Raw genomic sequence first — 16,697 nt, 5'->3', positions numbered from 1 at the left:
AATGTTTTGCATCTTTACTTTAAATTGAAAAGAAAAATAGTAGGTATTACAATTGATTACATAATTCCTTTATAATTAACTGCTTAAGATAATGTGGTATTCGAAATATATAATAAAGATATCATATCACTTGTCCCTGTAATTACTTAATGTAACACTAAATATTGCTCTTTACAAAATATGCGATAAGTGGGTGGTACTTTCCCAGAGCACAAAACCCTACCACTAAGTATGAATTCAATTCAATTCAAATTAAAAAGTAAATTGTTATAGAAACATTATAAATATGTGGAGCTCCATATTTTTTAAAAAGAAATTAATGTTCTTAAAAGCTAGACGCTGCTGATTCTACGTCAGACATTAATAATTCATCGTAAATAAATTTCAAACATTGCTCGATTTCGTTCAAGGTTGATAAGTCAGTAGCGTGGCTACAGAACTTAATTTATAGTTTAATACTAACGACTAAGCTGTTAAATTTTAAATTGATCTATTATTTTTTAGTGTCAACATCATAATTGCTTTAATACTTAGAAACACAAACAACGTTCAATAACAGCATTTTACTAACACAATACGAAAATAATAAACATGAAAATATGGTGTTCATATTGAGAAGTTTCTCCGAATACCTTGAAATGTCGTCATAAATTTTGATACAAAATGCATTTCCCAAATATTCACAAATCTGGGAAAAACAAACAAATCTCTTGTAAGTAATAGTTTCTTTAATTAAATAATTCCTAACGCTTGCAAATTCATCTCTAAGATAAGAACCTAATATATTCATTGTTTTATTCAAAAATGAGTTATTTTCGCTGTAGTAATATAGACATGTAATGAGAACGAATATGATATGCTTACTTTTGTCGGTACTTGTAACTGTTTAACCATATCTTTTTACTGAATTTTTTAGTTTATTTCGATTTTTGTTAAGACTCTAGTGTTCTACAGTTTTCCATCACCTGTTTATACGTAATAGTAATTATATTTTTAAATAAATTTCAATCTGAAAATTATATGGTTACCAGTTACCGTAAAAACACCAGCGAATACATTCCCATCAGAAGGACAATATAAAGAACAACGAGCAACTTTCCAAAGGGCTATGCGGCTGACCCTCATCATTGGACAATGCTTTGGCCTTAATCCAGTACTCGGAATTTGTGATATTGATAGTTCAAAATTAAGGTCAGTTGAATTTAAAATATTTAATAATATTTGAACTTTGCACAAAGACAGTTAAAAAACTTGCAAGTATTATTTGCGATGCGATTTATATGGATATATCTTTGGCACATTTTTATTCAACACATGCAGGTTTCCTCACGATATTTTCATTAGCCGCAGATGAAATAAGCATCGTAGAGGGTTAAAAAAATTCAGTAGCTTTATAATTCATCATTAAAATTCAGTAGGTCTTCCCCGGATTTGAACCCGTAATCTTCAGTCAATACGTGAAGTGTTATAGTCTCTGGACCATCTCAGCTTGGAATCCCGAGATCTTGATTATTATCATAATAATCATTATAAAGGTGATACATCTTAAAAACCCTTTATGAAAGAATAATTAACTGTACATTTAAATAGCTACATTTTGCTCATTAAAGTTGATTTTCTTTTCTTCAAAGCGTTATCTCCGCATAATATAAGTATCGTCTTATTTACTTAACCTAGATTTCACCGGCAAGTCCTTAGGAAGTATCTGACCTTAAGGGAGCTTAAAACCCAGTAAGTGAGGTCAGATTTACTATATAAGTGATCTTATCTATATTTAACTAGTTAAATCGTTATGAACATGATTTTGGAATCAAAACAAGAGGCGTATTACATGATTTGAAATTAATATTCATTTTGTATATTTTAATTTCAGGTTTACATACTGTTCCGGGCGCTGTGTTTACACCTTAATAGCAATCGCTGGACAGACGATTTTCTTGGAATGTTTTTTTTTAATCAAATATTTTAACGAGACTGGAACTTCAGTGACATCAAATTGTAAGCAAATAATAGTTAGATAAATTGATAGATAAAAACATTATTTGCACACACATCACATTATATACAGAAAAAAATAAATATCGAAAACACCTTACACTTATTATTGGGTTTTGTTAGTAAGTATTGTTCGTTACATGATACGAATCTCCGTAAAACTTTCTGGGAGAAGTAAACGCCTTTAGACGTCATAACAATTACTAAGCAATAGATTATTCGCACAGCTAAGGAATTACCATTTACCGCATTTCATTGTCTTGGTTATTTCAAACAACAGCCACAAAAGTAGTCCACTGCTGAACATAGGCCTCTCCAAAAGTGCGCCAATGCTCCCGGTCCTCCGCCTTCCGCATCCCGTCGGTACCCGCCATCTTCTTAAGGTTATCGGTCCACCTGGCTTTCTCATCAATACTGCTCACGGTTTCCAACGCGGGTGTTTAATTTAATATAATTTCTCAGATTATTTCTTAAAAATTAGCACACTAAGAAACTTAGAAACACTTTATTGTATTTGAATTTTTTCATGATTTATTCATAACTGAACTATCTTAACTCAATAGTAGATCTTTCACTCGACATATAATATACCGCCTAATAGCAATATTTAGTATCGTTGACTTCTGAACGGATATAACATCTTAGATCCCAAAGTTGATGGCGCATTTGTGATTTCAGGAATGGGTAATATTTCTTTCAGTGCCAATGCCTATAGATATTGGTGACCACTTAACATTATTTACCGTCGCAATTAAAATTTCTAATAGAATTGTTTAAATATGTTTTGTGTCAAAAACTTTTTTTTTCAGCTACTCTGGTTTTTTATACTTCCAATACGATTATGACAGTTCTATTCTTACGCGTAGCGAAAAAGTGGCCTAAACTATGCCAGTACATATCGAGAATCGAAGCAGCGAACCCTGTCAGTGATTCAACGCTTGTGAAGAAATGCAATGTGTCATGTATCGTGATTCTCATCATGTCTGCTTGTGAGTTTTTTTTAATGCGTAATATATTTCTGATTCAATTTTTTTTACAAAAACAATATAAAATTGACTCAAAGACATATTATTTAAGCTATATAACATGGCAAGAATTGGACTAGATGACTAATTAAGGAGTTACAGTAGAGCTGTTCTGTAGGACAATTGACAAATTCAAAATTCATCGTAGAGCACGATCGTGAGATATAAGAGAGTGATTTGCGATATACGTATTAAAATAGCACATCACCTGAGACTAAAAGCCTAAACTTTGGAACATAGGTTTATTTTATAAATTGGGCATCCATTATGGGAGGGTTTTGGAAATTTCAAATTGAAGGGGGTAAATGAGTAACTTTGTATAAATTTTACACATACTAAGTAGGGACGGGCAGGCTATTGTAATAATAATAAATATTCATTTTAGTTGAACATGGACTAGCAGAATTCGCTGGTTTCGTTATGGCCACAGACTGTCAACCCGGTAAAGTCTACGAGTCATTTATCGAACATAGTTTTCCTTGGATAAATCTACACGTGGAATATACTTTTTTACTAGGCTTCATAACACAGGTCAATTTTTATATATTAAATATATTATTTTTAATATATTAAATATTACTATTTCAAAGATCAAAAAATATGTTTATTACGAATGCTGTCATCGTTAGCGTGCTTTACTGGTGGTAGAGCTTTGTGCAAGCTCGTCTGGGTAGGTACCACCCACTCATCAGATATTCTACCGCAAAACAGCAGTACTTGGTATAGTTGTGTTCCGGTTTGAAGGGTGAGTGAGCCAGTGTAATTACAGGCACAGTGGGGTAACAAACAGACAGACAGGGTCACATGTGTCCATATTAGAATGGATAGTTACTTGTTCTTCCGCATTTTCATGGATGTATTCAACAGGCGCCAATTTTTAATTTATTTATTTTTATATTATAGATTCTAAACATTCTATGTACCTTGAATTGGAATTTTGGGGATATTTTCATTATAACTATCAGTTTTTATTTGACGTCAAGGCTGGAGCAAGTTAATAAAAAAATTGCCGCCGTCAGAGGAAAGGTACGTAGGAGAAAATTTTTGTTTAAGACAAAGTTATGAAAACAATTACATTTAAATTATAAAACTTTTTTTTTAATATAGAATAGGAAGGCGGACGAGCATATGGACCACCTGATGGTAAGTGGTCACCAAACGCCCTTAGACATTGGCATTGTAAGAAATGTTAACCATCGCTTACATCACCAATGCGCCACCAACCTTGGGAACTAAGATGTTATGTCCCTTGTGCCTGTAATTAACTAAAGAGCTGCAATTATCTAGTGGACGCCCACTTGAAATGCCTGAATCTTAGTTTTGTTTTTTTAATTGTGGTAAAATCGTGAGGGAACTGGCATGTGAACTTCAGTGTAGAAAATACTTCAATTTCAGTATGTCCCGACGACTTTCTGGCGAAGCGTCCGTGAGGATTACAACAGGGCAACGGATCTCGTAAGACGTGTTGACGAGGTTATAGGAAGCATCATATTTATAGCGTTCGCGAATAACCTCGTATTCATCTGTATGCAACTGTTGCATACGTTTGCGTAAGTATACAAAAATTTAATCACTATTTTATGCGGTTAGCCTACAAAAACCGTTGAAATATTTTTTTAAATTATTTATATACCGCCAATCATTATCATGGTCATTAATCAATAAAATGTTTTTTTTACGCGCTACTGAATAGCGAGACTAATTTTGTACTGAGGCTAGTTGCAATAATGTATAAAAAAATATTTCAAATTAGTAATCTTAATACTATCACGCTAATATAATATCTTTTCTTCAGGAACGGCATAAAAGCTGTCCCCAGTTGTCACAATCCAGATAAAAGGTAACGTATTTTTTTTAAATAATGAATAAAGTAATTAATCAGAACTGAAATATATTTCATACCGAAATGATAATTGTTTTGAAAAATAAAAAATAAAATGGTTAATCATACTTATTCATTAAACATTGTAACGAATCTATTTATTATAAAATGTATAAATATATATAAGGATATTTTAATATAATAATCATGCTCCTTCACCTAATTTTAAAGTATTTTTTATTAGTGTTGCATAAAGCTTACTTGCACAATTAAAAGTAAAATGCCAATAAAACGTAAACAATTGAATATTTCGCTTAAATTCCATGCAATGCTACTGCCATTATTATTAAGCTGCACAGCAAGTTAAGATGTGAGTCAAAAAAAAGCAATATACATTTCTGTTTTGATGACATTTTTAGACCGTTACAAGGTTACGAGCAAACATTGTACTTCACGTATTCCTTCGTTTTTCTCGTCATGAGGTCAATGGCCGTTTCTCTCGTAGCGGCTCAAGTCCACACAGCCAGTCGCCAGCCAGCATATGCTCTGTATGAAGTGCCGTCTGCAGTTTATTGTGTTGAGGTAACCCACGTAATATAAATATTTACAACACAAGTACAAGTAATATGAATATTTAGAATAGTATTATTTAATTATCATAATTTTTTTTTAAGTTTAAAACGAAACTCAAATGCTTCGAAACGATTATTAAATAAAAATCATTATATGATTATTTATATTGATAGAATATATTTAAACGTCGAACTTGATTACATGCTTAACTATCCTATGCAAGATATCTAACGACTATTTCTATTCATTAGGTGTTCGTTATACCGTAGTACTACAAATTACGATGTTAAATGTTCAAATAATTTTATTTTAAAATACATACAAACTACATAACAATACATAAACTAAGGTGAGATGATAAAGTGGATGAAAGTTTGTATGAAAATCCTTGATTATTGGAGAAAGACCTAAGGAATTTCCTTATTTTATAGCTTCTAAGCCGCGTGTAAAGGTCATTAAGTAAGTCGAAGCATATATTTACTTTATTTCAGGTGCAAAGATTTATTGAGCAGGTCCATGGTGATACAGTCGCTCTGACTGGTCTACAATTCTTCAAAGTTAAACGTGGAATAGTTTTAGCTGTAAGAAATCGCAATTTATAGAATAGTTTTTTTTTAATATTTTTAAAAATTACACTCGTGATTAATCAGATCTGTCAATTAAAGTGTTTTATTGAATTTTCTTTTTCAAATACAAAGAAATGTTCTGAAATAAGTGAACATGGAAAATGGTTTTATCATAAAACGTATTTTTCTGTTCTCAGATAGCCGGAACCATTGTCACTTACGAACTTGTCCTGCTTCAGTTTACTGGAATCACACCAACTGTCGCGCCACTGCAAGATGACCTTGCCTATAAAAATTAAAATTAAAAGATAAAGTCAAAGCTTTGTACAGCAGTAAAAACTTTTTGCATCAGGATCGTTTCACTCAAACATTACGTACATTGCACCCTTTTTTTTATTATCGCTGGAAAAATGCGTTACGCGTTTCCCCCACGGGAACAATGGGGGGTATATGGGGTTCGCCGTTGTCCAAGGCGCCGAGTGCGCCCCAAACTTCGGAATACCCACTAAAAAACCAGAGGTACCCTTTCCGCCTTAACGTGGAGCGCCACGGGATCGCTTTCGCATACTACCGTGACAACGTAAATTGCACCCTAAGTCGGCCTTTAATGTATTTATTTATTTAGGTTACTATTGTATCTTAAAAATATCTAAGTATTCTTCTTATTAAATGGCTAATAATCGAAAAATATTTAATGACGACTTCAGCGTTTGATAAAATATAGAAAGAAAAAAAAAAGCGATGTTGCGCTGTATGCGCTGTTTTTTTCTTATACTTTTATTATATATAAATATATTTAATATTATATTCGAAGTCGATAAAAAATAAAATTATGTTTTACTGTATGAATAATGTATCTGTATTAAGAGCTCAATATATAATTAAAATTTAATTATTATTTCATTTTCTTTAATTCTTATAACTAGGTAGGTACCATCCACTCATCATATATTCTACCGCCAAGCAGCAATGCTTACTGTAGGGGTAGAAGGGACATAGCATCTTAGTTCCCAGTTGGTTGGTATTATTTCTTACAATGCCAATACAACACAAATACAATGCGATGCCATTGGGTAGTAATGACAACACACTATCAAGTGAAAATTGACAGTTTGTCTACCTACCACAACTTAAAAAAAAAGTTTCTTCAGAAAGTTTACCAAATTAGGCACTCGTACATATCAATTAAAATGTAATTAAGTTGTACTTGTATTTTATTTAAAATTCGAAGGCTTATTAATTACAGTAATAATATAGCATAATAATTTTAAAAAAAATGCATATACATCTGTTTAATAATTTAAAATCAAAATATGACCTTTTTATGTGGAAAGGTAAGCCTATAGTGTACTTTCCTATTATTATATTTTATCCTTACAAAAAGTAAGGATTAATTAAATAATGGCGTTTGGCCATTTTTTTCAAGTTTTTAATTCGAAAACAAAATGAACACGAAAATATAAAAGATGTTATCGCTAGTCTTGAGAACTTAAATTTAAATTGCTTTTACTCCGTAATATTTTCATAGCGAACATGTTCTCGAGAAGTTCGCACAAAGTTCCGCTTGAAACTACAACTAGACTGAAAATTTAAAGAAAACCTTAGAGAGTCGTCTGTCTGTTTGTTATTACTTTCACGGGATAGCCATGATTAAGCTGATTTTGATGAAATTTGGTATGTAGCAAAGAAAGATCATAGGCTACTTTTTTAACACAACACCTGAAAAAATTCAATATCTATGGGTGATGTTGACTTACGATAAGGTATATATTTACTTCCTAGCGCGCTTTCCGATATGATATGGACGCGAGGATCTATCAACAGACCCGCATCCTCCGCCAAAAAAGGGAAAGCGCGCCCTCTTCGAGTGCGCTCGAGGCGTTGAAGCGGTAGGAATACCGGAGGGCTCTTGCGACGTAGCGCGACCGTATCTGTGAAGAACGGTACGCGCGCAAACGCGTCGTCGGAGTAATCTTGCCAGCCTTCGAAGCCTAGATGAGGCGAATGCGACGAGTCACCTTCCGACTGGTTATGATCGGTCACGGTTGTTTGGAGAATACGGTGCGAATCGACGGCGATGTGTCACCACTGTGTCGGACCGGGATACCGCTCAGCATACGTTGGAGGCGTGCCCCGCGTGGAGTACGGAGAGGGAGATCCTGGTCCGTGAAGTCGGACTAGAACTGTAACTGCGAGCAATCGTGTCAGCGATGCTTCGCAGGGAATCGGCGTGGAGGGCCGTATTCTCCTGCTGTGAAACCGTCATGATCCAGAAGGAGACGGTGGAGTAGGAACGAGGAAGGGCCGATCCTGCTCAGCGGAGACGACGACGGCGTCGTTTCATCCCTTCCACAGCTCAGACGCCCGGAGCTTAAAAGATAGGGCGTAACCCTGGGGTAGTGGATTCGTGAGGTGGGGGCCTCATGTGTCCTATTTCAGACGGCCCTGAGGAGGACGGCAGCCGGTATAGCTTCGCGCTACCGTACGCACGAGCGAGGAGCGCGGGGGGGGTGAGATTAGCTTCGCCCCGTGAGGAGAGCTCCACCGAGTCACGAGCGGAGCAAAGCACGAGAGAGGCAGCGGATGCGTTATATCAACACGATCCCGCAGCTCCGACCCGTGCTGAGGACGGCCATCGCAGTTGTTTTAGTGGGTAAGAATCCCACATAGCCCGGTTTCACTCCCATGGGACCTAGGTACCTTTATGAAGGTTACCACTTTATGAAGGAAAAAAGGTGGTCTATTTACTAGTCTGCCTATCTACATTAAATAAAAAAGAGAAGCTTGTCGAATCAAACTTTTGAATAACGTTTATACATATATATAAACAATTCTAATTAAAAAAAATATTTCTTGAATATACCATACTAACACGATATAACTATAATAAAATAATGATACTATAATCTACGGTTTAATCAATTAAAAATCAACAAATCCAATTAAAATTATAATTTCATTTTCTTTAATTCATATAATCCACTCATCATATATTCTACCGCCAAGCAGCAATGCTCACTGTTATGGTACCTACAAGGGACACAGCATCCAATTAAAAGTAATAATTTTGTTTATTCGTGTATTTTTTTATAAATTCAATTTTTACGTTCATATTTCATCCGATCAGCGTTGAATTTGTTGGAGTAACAGTTTCCGAGTCGTCGTATTGAATTAACACCAATACAAAGGTCACCACTGCACCCGCCATCTGAAAATGGTTCAATACACATTCGCCTGTATATGAATTAAAAAAAGTTCGCGAGCTATCAGAATGAGATAAAACTTTGTCAAAGTCAATTGACAGTACTTGAGTGAAGGAGCGTCAGCAAAGAAATTCTGAATACTAAATATTTGACTCTGGCAAAGACAAAATGGTAATTATGGTTTTACCACATCATGTCTATTATATGTATGTTTGGGATTGTATGTATGCTTAAGTGGCAGAATTATTTCGGGTGATTGTCTTTTAAAAATGCTACCTCTTACCACTCATTATTCATCTGATCACTGAAATAATCGTACAATCAAAAATATGTTAAGCAATACAATACATAGTAACAAATCCCGAACAAAAATCTACACAAATAAACATGTAACGTCTCGCGAGCATTGACGTGACTTTGTCAACGCTATCACTACCGGATGGACTGCGCGTGTATCAGCCCCAAAAGGTCGCAACAAGGATGTAAACAGCATAAAAGTGAGATTGTGATGCAGCTCGTAAATCCAACCATGCGCTTCAAAAACTACTTAAATCTAAACTATAGAAAATATATACCAAAGGCAGGGACACAACGTCCGTGGAGGTTTGATTGCTTGAAAGAAAAAAAACTGCAAATAGATGCTGCAAACTCGTGCTGTAATTAATCTTTAGATGAATGTTTTTATATTTATCCTTACTTCATGTTTTCTTAACCAAGGATATTATTAAAACTATTCCGTTTTGATATTACCTGCAGTACAAAAGTTCTATTTAAATAGAAAAATCCCATCCCAGTTAACGCGACGTAATCCTTGCTTAGCTGTTTCTGTAGCCTTTCTATCTGAAATAATTACATTTTATTTTTAAAATGATTTCTTATTTAAATTTAAAGGTATTTGCTTGTGTATGTATTGGAGGAGGTTTGAGTTATGGAGTAACTGACAAAACGTACTAATCCAAGGTCACATTGTTTTCGGTTGTTAGCGAAAATCAATGAATTAATGTTTGAGGAAGGAGGGTGTGAAACTATTTGTTAGCGCGTAGTTATAGAGTTATTTATATAAAGAATCTATCCATTTACCGAAGTACAATCGACACTAGCTGACGTAAGTTTTGTTTAATAACCTTTGATATAAAAGTCCATTAACTTCATATTGCTCAAAAGCCACATTACGGACGTACAAAGTCTAATTCGTCTAAACTACTCCACTGTGGTCGGTATATTTTAATTTGGCGAACTTAACTGTAAACACATGTTCCATATAGCACAAGAATAACTTAAAGTTGAAAATCATTTTAGGTAAATGCACTGTACTGTACACGTGAGATAAAGGCGTCTTGAACGTTGAGTTATTAAAAATGACTTTTTATTTAATAGTGTTTACAAAAATTATTATTTTCGTATTTAAACGATAATTAAAGTTGAAAAGTTAATTTTTTAACAATTCAATTACGATATCTAAAATATATTTAAATATTTTGACGAGCCGTTTGGCGTGGTTTGTGGAAGTTTGCCTTTCACGCCGAAGGTTGTGGGTTCGATTCCCACCCAGGACAAATATTTGTGTGCATGAACATGTCTGTTTGGCCTGAGTCTGGGTGTAATTATCTATGTAAGTATGTATTTACAAAACAAAAATAGTATATGTAGCATATCAGTTATCTGGTTTCCATAGCACAAGTTCTGTACAAGCTTAATTTGGGATCAGATGGCCGTGTGTGAAAAATGTCCCAGGATATTATTATTATTATTATGCGCTTAAATTTTAATGTAACAGAAATACCTATAAATCAAGAAATCTTTAATAAAACGGCTACATTACATTCACTCACCAACATATGACTGACGCACAGTACGACATTGAGCGATCGGTTTCGAAGCTTAACAAAACTTTTAGAAACGTTAGGTTTATTTTGTAGTCACGTTGTTGTTCATATTTCATTTCTAGTTAGTGATGTATTGTTTCACAATCAAATGATTTTTCTTATTTGACAGTTGATTCGCAAACTCCCGTATTTATTTTTAATTTAAAGTAGGCAGCCTAAAAATGGCCCGTGGACATTTGGCATTGTTAGAAATATTAATTAATCATTCTTTTCATTGCCGTGGGGAATCAAAATTGAGACAAGATGTTATGTTCCTTGTGACGTAGTTACACTGACACTTGCCATTCATACCGTAACATAACAATAATAAGTTCTGCTGTTTGGGGTAGAATACGTGATGTGTGGGTGGTGGTGATAGTAGAGGTGCCAATAGAGAATGGCTTGCACAAAGCCATTCTCTATTGGCACCTCTACTACCACCTAGGTAAGGTACTATCTCGGAGTAATGTACATTTACCTTCCCATCCAGTAAGATTTTTTTACACAGTATAGAAAAATCGCTTAAAGCAATAACTACCTCTACGTTATAATACTGAGCAGAACATTCATACAAATATGGTAAAGCCAGTGTTGAACATTTATTTACTTCAGCCGCAGCCAGCACCGTGTAACCAGTTCGAATACAGACCCAAGATAAAGACACGGTATGATATATTTGATTCACCGATACAGCTGAACTACTGGGCCTAAAAGGAAAAGAATTTGACAATGTACAGTTATCATCGACTGCCTCGTTGGATTAGTGGCGAAATTGATCAAGAGAACATTAATCAAAATTTCTTACAGTTGTTGGACAATACCTGGACTTTTGTGTCTCGTTCAAATGATAATATAGTATTATCACGACTTGATTCTCAATTTATCAGAACTTAATATATGTTAATATTTTTTGAGTAGTTGAAGCAACATAATATGTAGTGTTAAAGAACGCAATATTACGGTAGACAGTAGTTTAGAGTTGATGAATCAAATTGGTATAATATCATTTTTATTTAATAAATACTAATCTAAATTCTACTGTGTAAAATCTTATCCTCAAAAATTAATCATATTAACTGATTTTTTTTAAAAAAAATGCTGCTACATTGTCGATAGAAGTCCTATGAACCCATTAAATCAATTTTTTGTGATTTTTACATCTTAGACTTTGAATGAACGCGAAACAATAATCATTTACTGTGCATAAACCAAGTGAAATCATCTTTTTATAATTGTTAAAATATTATCTGAAACAAATGGATCGATTTACAAGCACACAAAATCAATACTCACGTGATCCTCAAAAACAATTGCAAGCAAATAAAATAAAAATTGAAAAACGCTGACAACAGAATTAATGTTCCCAATGAGTTGTCAACTTTTCTAACCAACATCGACTGTTTCGCATATGCTTCTCGAATTTTCCTCCACATATACACCTTTAAGTATTCTCCATCCTGAAATTTAACCAATTATATGTACTACTATTTGTATAGCACTGTTACTAGGGTAAGAGAATCGCCTCTTTAATTTCACATGCTTAATTTGAGTCTATAATTCATCACGTGCTCAGTGGTGAAGAATAACTCTACTTGTTGAATGAAATTCTGTACCATGTCTATCCATCAACTGAGAGGAGAGGAGGCTTTTGTCCAGAAGAGGTATATAAACAGCCTGTTATTTTATAATTTTTTGTATATGACATTTCATTTCATTTTCATAACTTAAAATCAAAATTGATTTGCAATATTTCCACTTACATTGTTTACTTTATTCCATATTTCTACTTTATTGTTTTTACTCGTAACTACTTTAACGCCTTCATTTAGTCTTTTATATCTTGCTGATAAGCCCATGCTAGTTAGAATGATTATTAAGTCACGTAGGTTCCACAGAACTGTTGCTATTATACTCGTGATAAAGACGAAAACTGCAATCCAGTCGGAGTATTCGTCTGTGGATTTTTTTTATATAGTATAGGCAGGCGGACGAGCATCTGGGCCACCTGATGGTAAGTGGTCATCAATGTCCATAGACATTGACATTGTAAGAAATGTTAACCATCGCTTACATCAACAATGCGCCACCAACCTTGGGAACTAAAATGTTATGTCCCTTATGGCTGTGATTACACTGGCTCACTCACCCTTCAAACCGGAACACAACCAATACCAAGTATTGCTGTTTTGCTTACCAACGGTAAATATGACTTTATATGTCAATATTAAAAAAAACTATAACGTACAATGCTTATATGGATTTAAATATGTAGAATCTATATTAAAAAAAAAAAAAAAAAACAGAATAATAAATTGTTCGGGCTATTTGAAATACAACAAATATAATAAGCTTAAAAACAAATTATACTTCATTGCTTGCTTGCTCAACAACGATAGTGAGCATTTACATACCCTTGCAAGGGCATATTATATTGTTGTTTATTACATCATACGAGTGATGACCTAAAACAACCACTTATAGTTTATTTTTAAAATAAAAATGTTAAGCAACTCATGACACACATTGTAATGTCAGCGATGAAGAAAATTATCGTTTGGAGAACCAGCGTGTCTCGTTTGAAATTCTGCTACACGTGTCTTCTTGCTCACATTGGAGCAGCGTGGCGGAATGATATCCAAATCTTTCCACCAAGAGGGGCTGGTGTACTTTGTTTAGCAGTGGAACAATTTCATTTGTATTACTTTAGCTGTAAAGGATAATCTTAATCCTTAAAACTCTCAAACTTCTAAATAAATTGGGTAACGACTTTAAAAAAATATATTATAAAAGTAACACTCACGTTCTAAAATTAAAAATCCATGCGATTTTAATATAAACGTTCGAAAACACAGCGAAAGCTGACAATTAAAATCAAAGGACGATATAATGTCGAGAAGATGTTCAACTAAAAACAAAAAGCAATTCCTTTAAATAGTATGTCATTACACTGTTTCATCAAAAAATTAATAACTTTGGTATAATCAATTTGTACAGAAGATGATCAGCCTGACTGAAATTCGCAATGGCGGTCATTTTCAATAGAGACTAGACAACTACACACAAGATTATTTATCTCACAAGCGTGAAACAGAAGGTCAATCTCATATAGTGTATCAATTTTATATAAAGCAAGTAGTTTGCTAAGAAATGTGATTTTAAAGACCTACCCGAAGAAAGTGCAGCAACAAAGATAACAGTTTTATACATTCTGGTCCGTATATACTTATCCCTCGGTACATACTGTATGCTTAATGTCCATTCTATTGACGCCCAGTATTTTGAAATATCTTTCCAAGAACAGGATAACCTCCAGCATTGTATCAAACATAATAATGATGCGGAATAAAACATCGTTCCTGCTAATCTTGCGGTAACACTTCCTGTAATTATTTAATTGTAGAATAAAAAACTTGAGGTAGATCCTCCGGGTATAAATTCATTTTTTATGCCAATAAATTTTGGGTACACCTATATTAAAGTAATTACTACAATATATTTAGACTTTTTGGAAATTAAAGGATGATCTTGAAATTGTTTAAAGGAAAGTAGTAATAAAAGCAATATTTTAAGACTTCTTCCTAGCACAATGTAATAAACATATTTTTCATGGCTTTGGTCAGAGTTTTCCTCATCTGTTGAGGAGATTTTTTCGCTTATTCAAAAATTAGCGCACATACTGACGGATATATACGAGCAAGAATAATTAATGGCACACTTGTATCGTCATGAAAGCTTTCGTCACCGAGCATGCTATCCTTATCCTTATTAATACTATAAATGCGAAAGTGATTTTGTTTGTTTTCCTGACTATTCAACCGCACATTACCACCACCAATTTATCTAAGTTGGATATTACCTTCTACTAATTCTTTTAATTTTGTATAAAATATCAATGTGAAAGGAATAATGTTATATACATACTATGTCCACGCATATCGATGGCCCACCCAGCAAGTGCCTTCACGACCTTCCAGATAGCCTCTCCTTCTACGGCTAGGAGAAGACATAATAACACAAATCCCCATAATTTCCAAAGAATTCCTTCTGATCCAGCTACTCCAACCCATCGCAACCAATGAATCATATTTGTCATTGTTTGCAGGAACTCCTGTAAATGTATACCATAATACGAAATATATAATATTATTATATTAATTTAATATGAAATTATATAACTATAAGTATATTTGAACTTCAGAGTGAAAGATCAATATTTATGACAATGTCAATTTATATGAGCAGTCTTGACCATTTACGATTAGGTAAATAACCCTCAAACCAACCAGTCTTTCTATATTATTATTTATATATTTCTGAATATAAATTTTTCCAAAAATTCAACTTGCTACAACGTTTTCCAAATTTTAATTAATAAATATAATATATTAATTAAGACCTTACATCATAATACGGATGTTGTAGAAGTGTACGATCATTATGATTTATATTTATCTTTTTATCTTTAGACATTTTGAAAATCCAGTAGGCACTTGATTTACCAAACTAGCGAACGAATAAATCACAAATACCATAGATGGTTTAAGGACAAGTAGATGATGAAGACTCAAATTATTAAAGGAAATGTAACAAAATATGTTTTGAACAAATTATAACGAAATGTCCAATGCATTCTGCTTGTAATGTTTGCTTGAAACGTATTATTATAGAGTTGAACCATTGACTGTTGCTTATTACATCACGCTAAGTTTAAATTAACCTCTACTTCCTAAAGAGGAAATACAAAACTTTTAATCCGACTTTACTTTTGCAAGGTATTAGGAATCTAGGTCTGTTGCTTTTATTCGTTACATCTGACTTTACAATTAGAACAAGCTAACAAAGCTTTCTCTTTGCGATGTATAAAGTAATAGATGGAAAAGCAAGTATATCAGTCTTATTTATTTATTAAGAGAGATAATAAATATCATGGCCCAAAAATAGTATAACATTTAAAACGTTTTGCAAAATTCAAACAACATATTGAACTCGTTTTAATGAGTTGCAAGTCATTGAAGTGATATTAGTTGAAAGTTACCACGCGACATATCGTTTAAAAATTCAATCGTAAATGAAAACAATCAATAAACAAATAATTATCTATTGAAGCGATTAGTTGATATTATCTTTTCGTTTCTAGAAATTTGTTATTGTATTGAAATATTTAATTTCAATACAATAACAAATTTAAAACACAAACAGTTTTATTTAGGTACAATTTATTTACAAATAGTATAGGTGACTTATATATGCCTGGAATGAAATAAAATTAGTTTTATATTATATGGAAACAGTTATAATTACAGTACGTGGCTGTAGTAGTAATTCTGGTGGTAGGATGTTAAACATCCGCCTGGCTTGTTACCACCGTACTCATGGTGAAAAACTCGTGAAGTGGCTTGCAGCCGCGTTTCGAGGTCAGCCAGCGTACAGTCAGTGCCCGAGCGAGTATTGCCGCGATGGCTGCCCCACCAGGCCACCAGGCCATAATCTCGGGGTGGACCGTCGTGCCGGTTGGTGACCGGAAGGTGGGGTTCCGGCGGCCACTTCCGGGGGGGTTCGGGGGCCCTTCCGTCCGGCGGGTCAGTGTATTTTACCTTTTGGCAACCACTTGGGGAAACACGCCTCCACACTTTGCCCATCCCTATCGT

At 33.9% G+C, this 16,697-nt stretch overlaps 2 protein-coding genes across 2 annotated transcripts; one reads left to right on the top strand and one right to left on the bottom strand.

The window, feature by feature from the left end:
• Nucleotides 1-1,078: 1,078 nt before the first annotated feature.
• Nucleotides 1,079-6,288, top strand: LOC126773586 (gustatory receptor for sugar taste 64e-like). The gene is made up of 10 exons (XM_050494557.1): nt 1,079-1,191; nt 1,874-1,998; nt 2,805-2,984; nt 3,406-3,551; nt 3,924-4,046; nt 4,416-4,570; nt 4,816-4,860; nt 5,262-5,424; nt 5,907-5,996; nt 6,179-6,288. The coding sequence occupies exons 1-10, from the start codon at nt 1,109-1,111 to the stop codon at nt 6,278-6,280; spliced, it is 1,212 nt and encodes a 403-aa protein (XP_050350514.1). The 5' UTR covers nt 1,079-1,108; the 3' UTR covers nt 6,281-6,288.
• A 2,808-nt stretch (nt 6,289-9,096) lies between these two features.
• LOC126775006 (gustatory receptor for sugar taste 64a-like) lies at nt 9,097-15,519 on the bottom strand. Its single transcript, XM_050496720.1, has 9 exons — nt 15,451-15,519; nt 14,971-15,157; nt 14,217-14,429; nt 13,850-13,954; nt 12,810-13,003; nt 12,343-12,506; nt 11,588-11,756; nt 9,935-10,024; nt 9,097-9,189 (listed from the first exon to the last, which is right to left on the bottom strand). The coding sequence occupies exons 1-9, from the start codon at nt 15,517-15,519 to the stop codon at nt 9,097-9,099; spliced, it is 1,284 nt and encodes a 427-aa protein (XP_050352677.1).
• Nucleotides 15,520-16,697: the final 1,178 nt, after the last annotated feature.

Source organism: Nymphalis io, chromosome 2 (assembly GCF_905147045.1).
Source record: "Nymphalis io chromosome 2, ilAglIoxx1.1, whole genome shotgun sequence".
NCBI lineage: Eukaryota > Metazoa > Arthropoda > Insecta > Lepidoptera > Nymphalidae > Nymphalis > Nymphalis io.
Note: the sequence above shows the minus strand (reverse complement) of the source record. Positions and strands in the feature narration are given on the sequence as shown.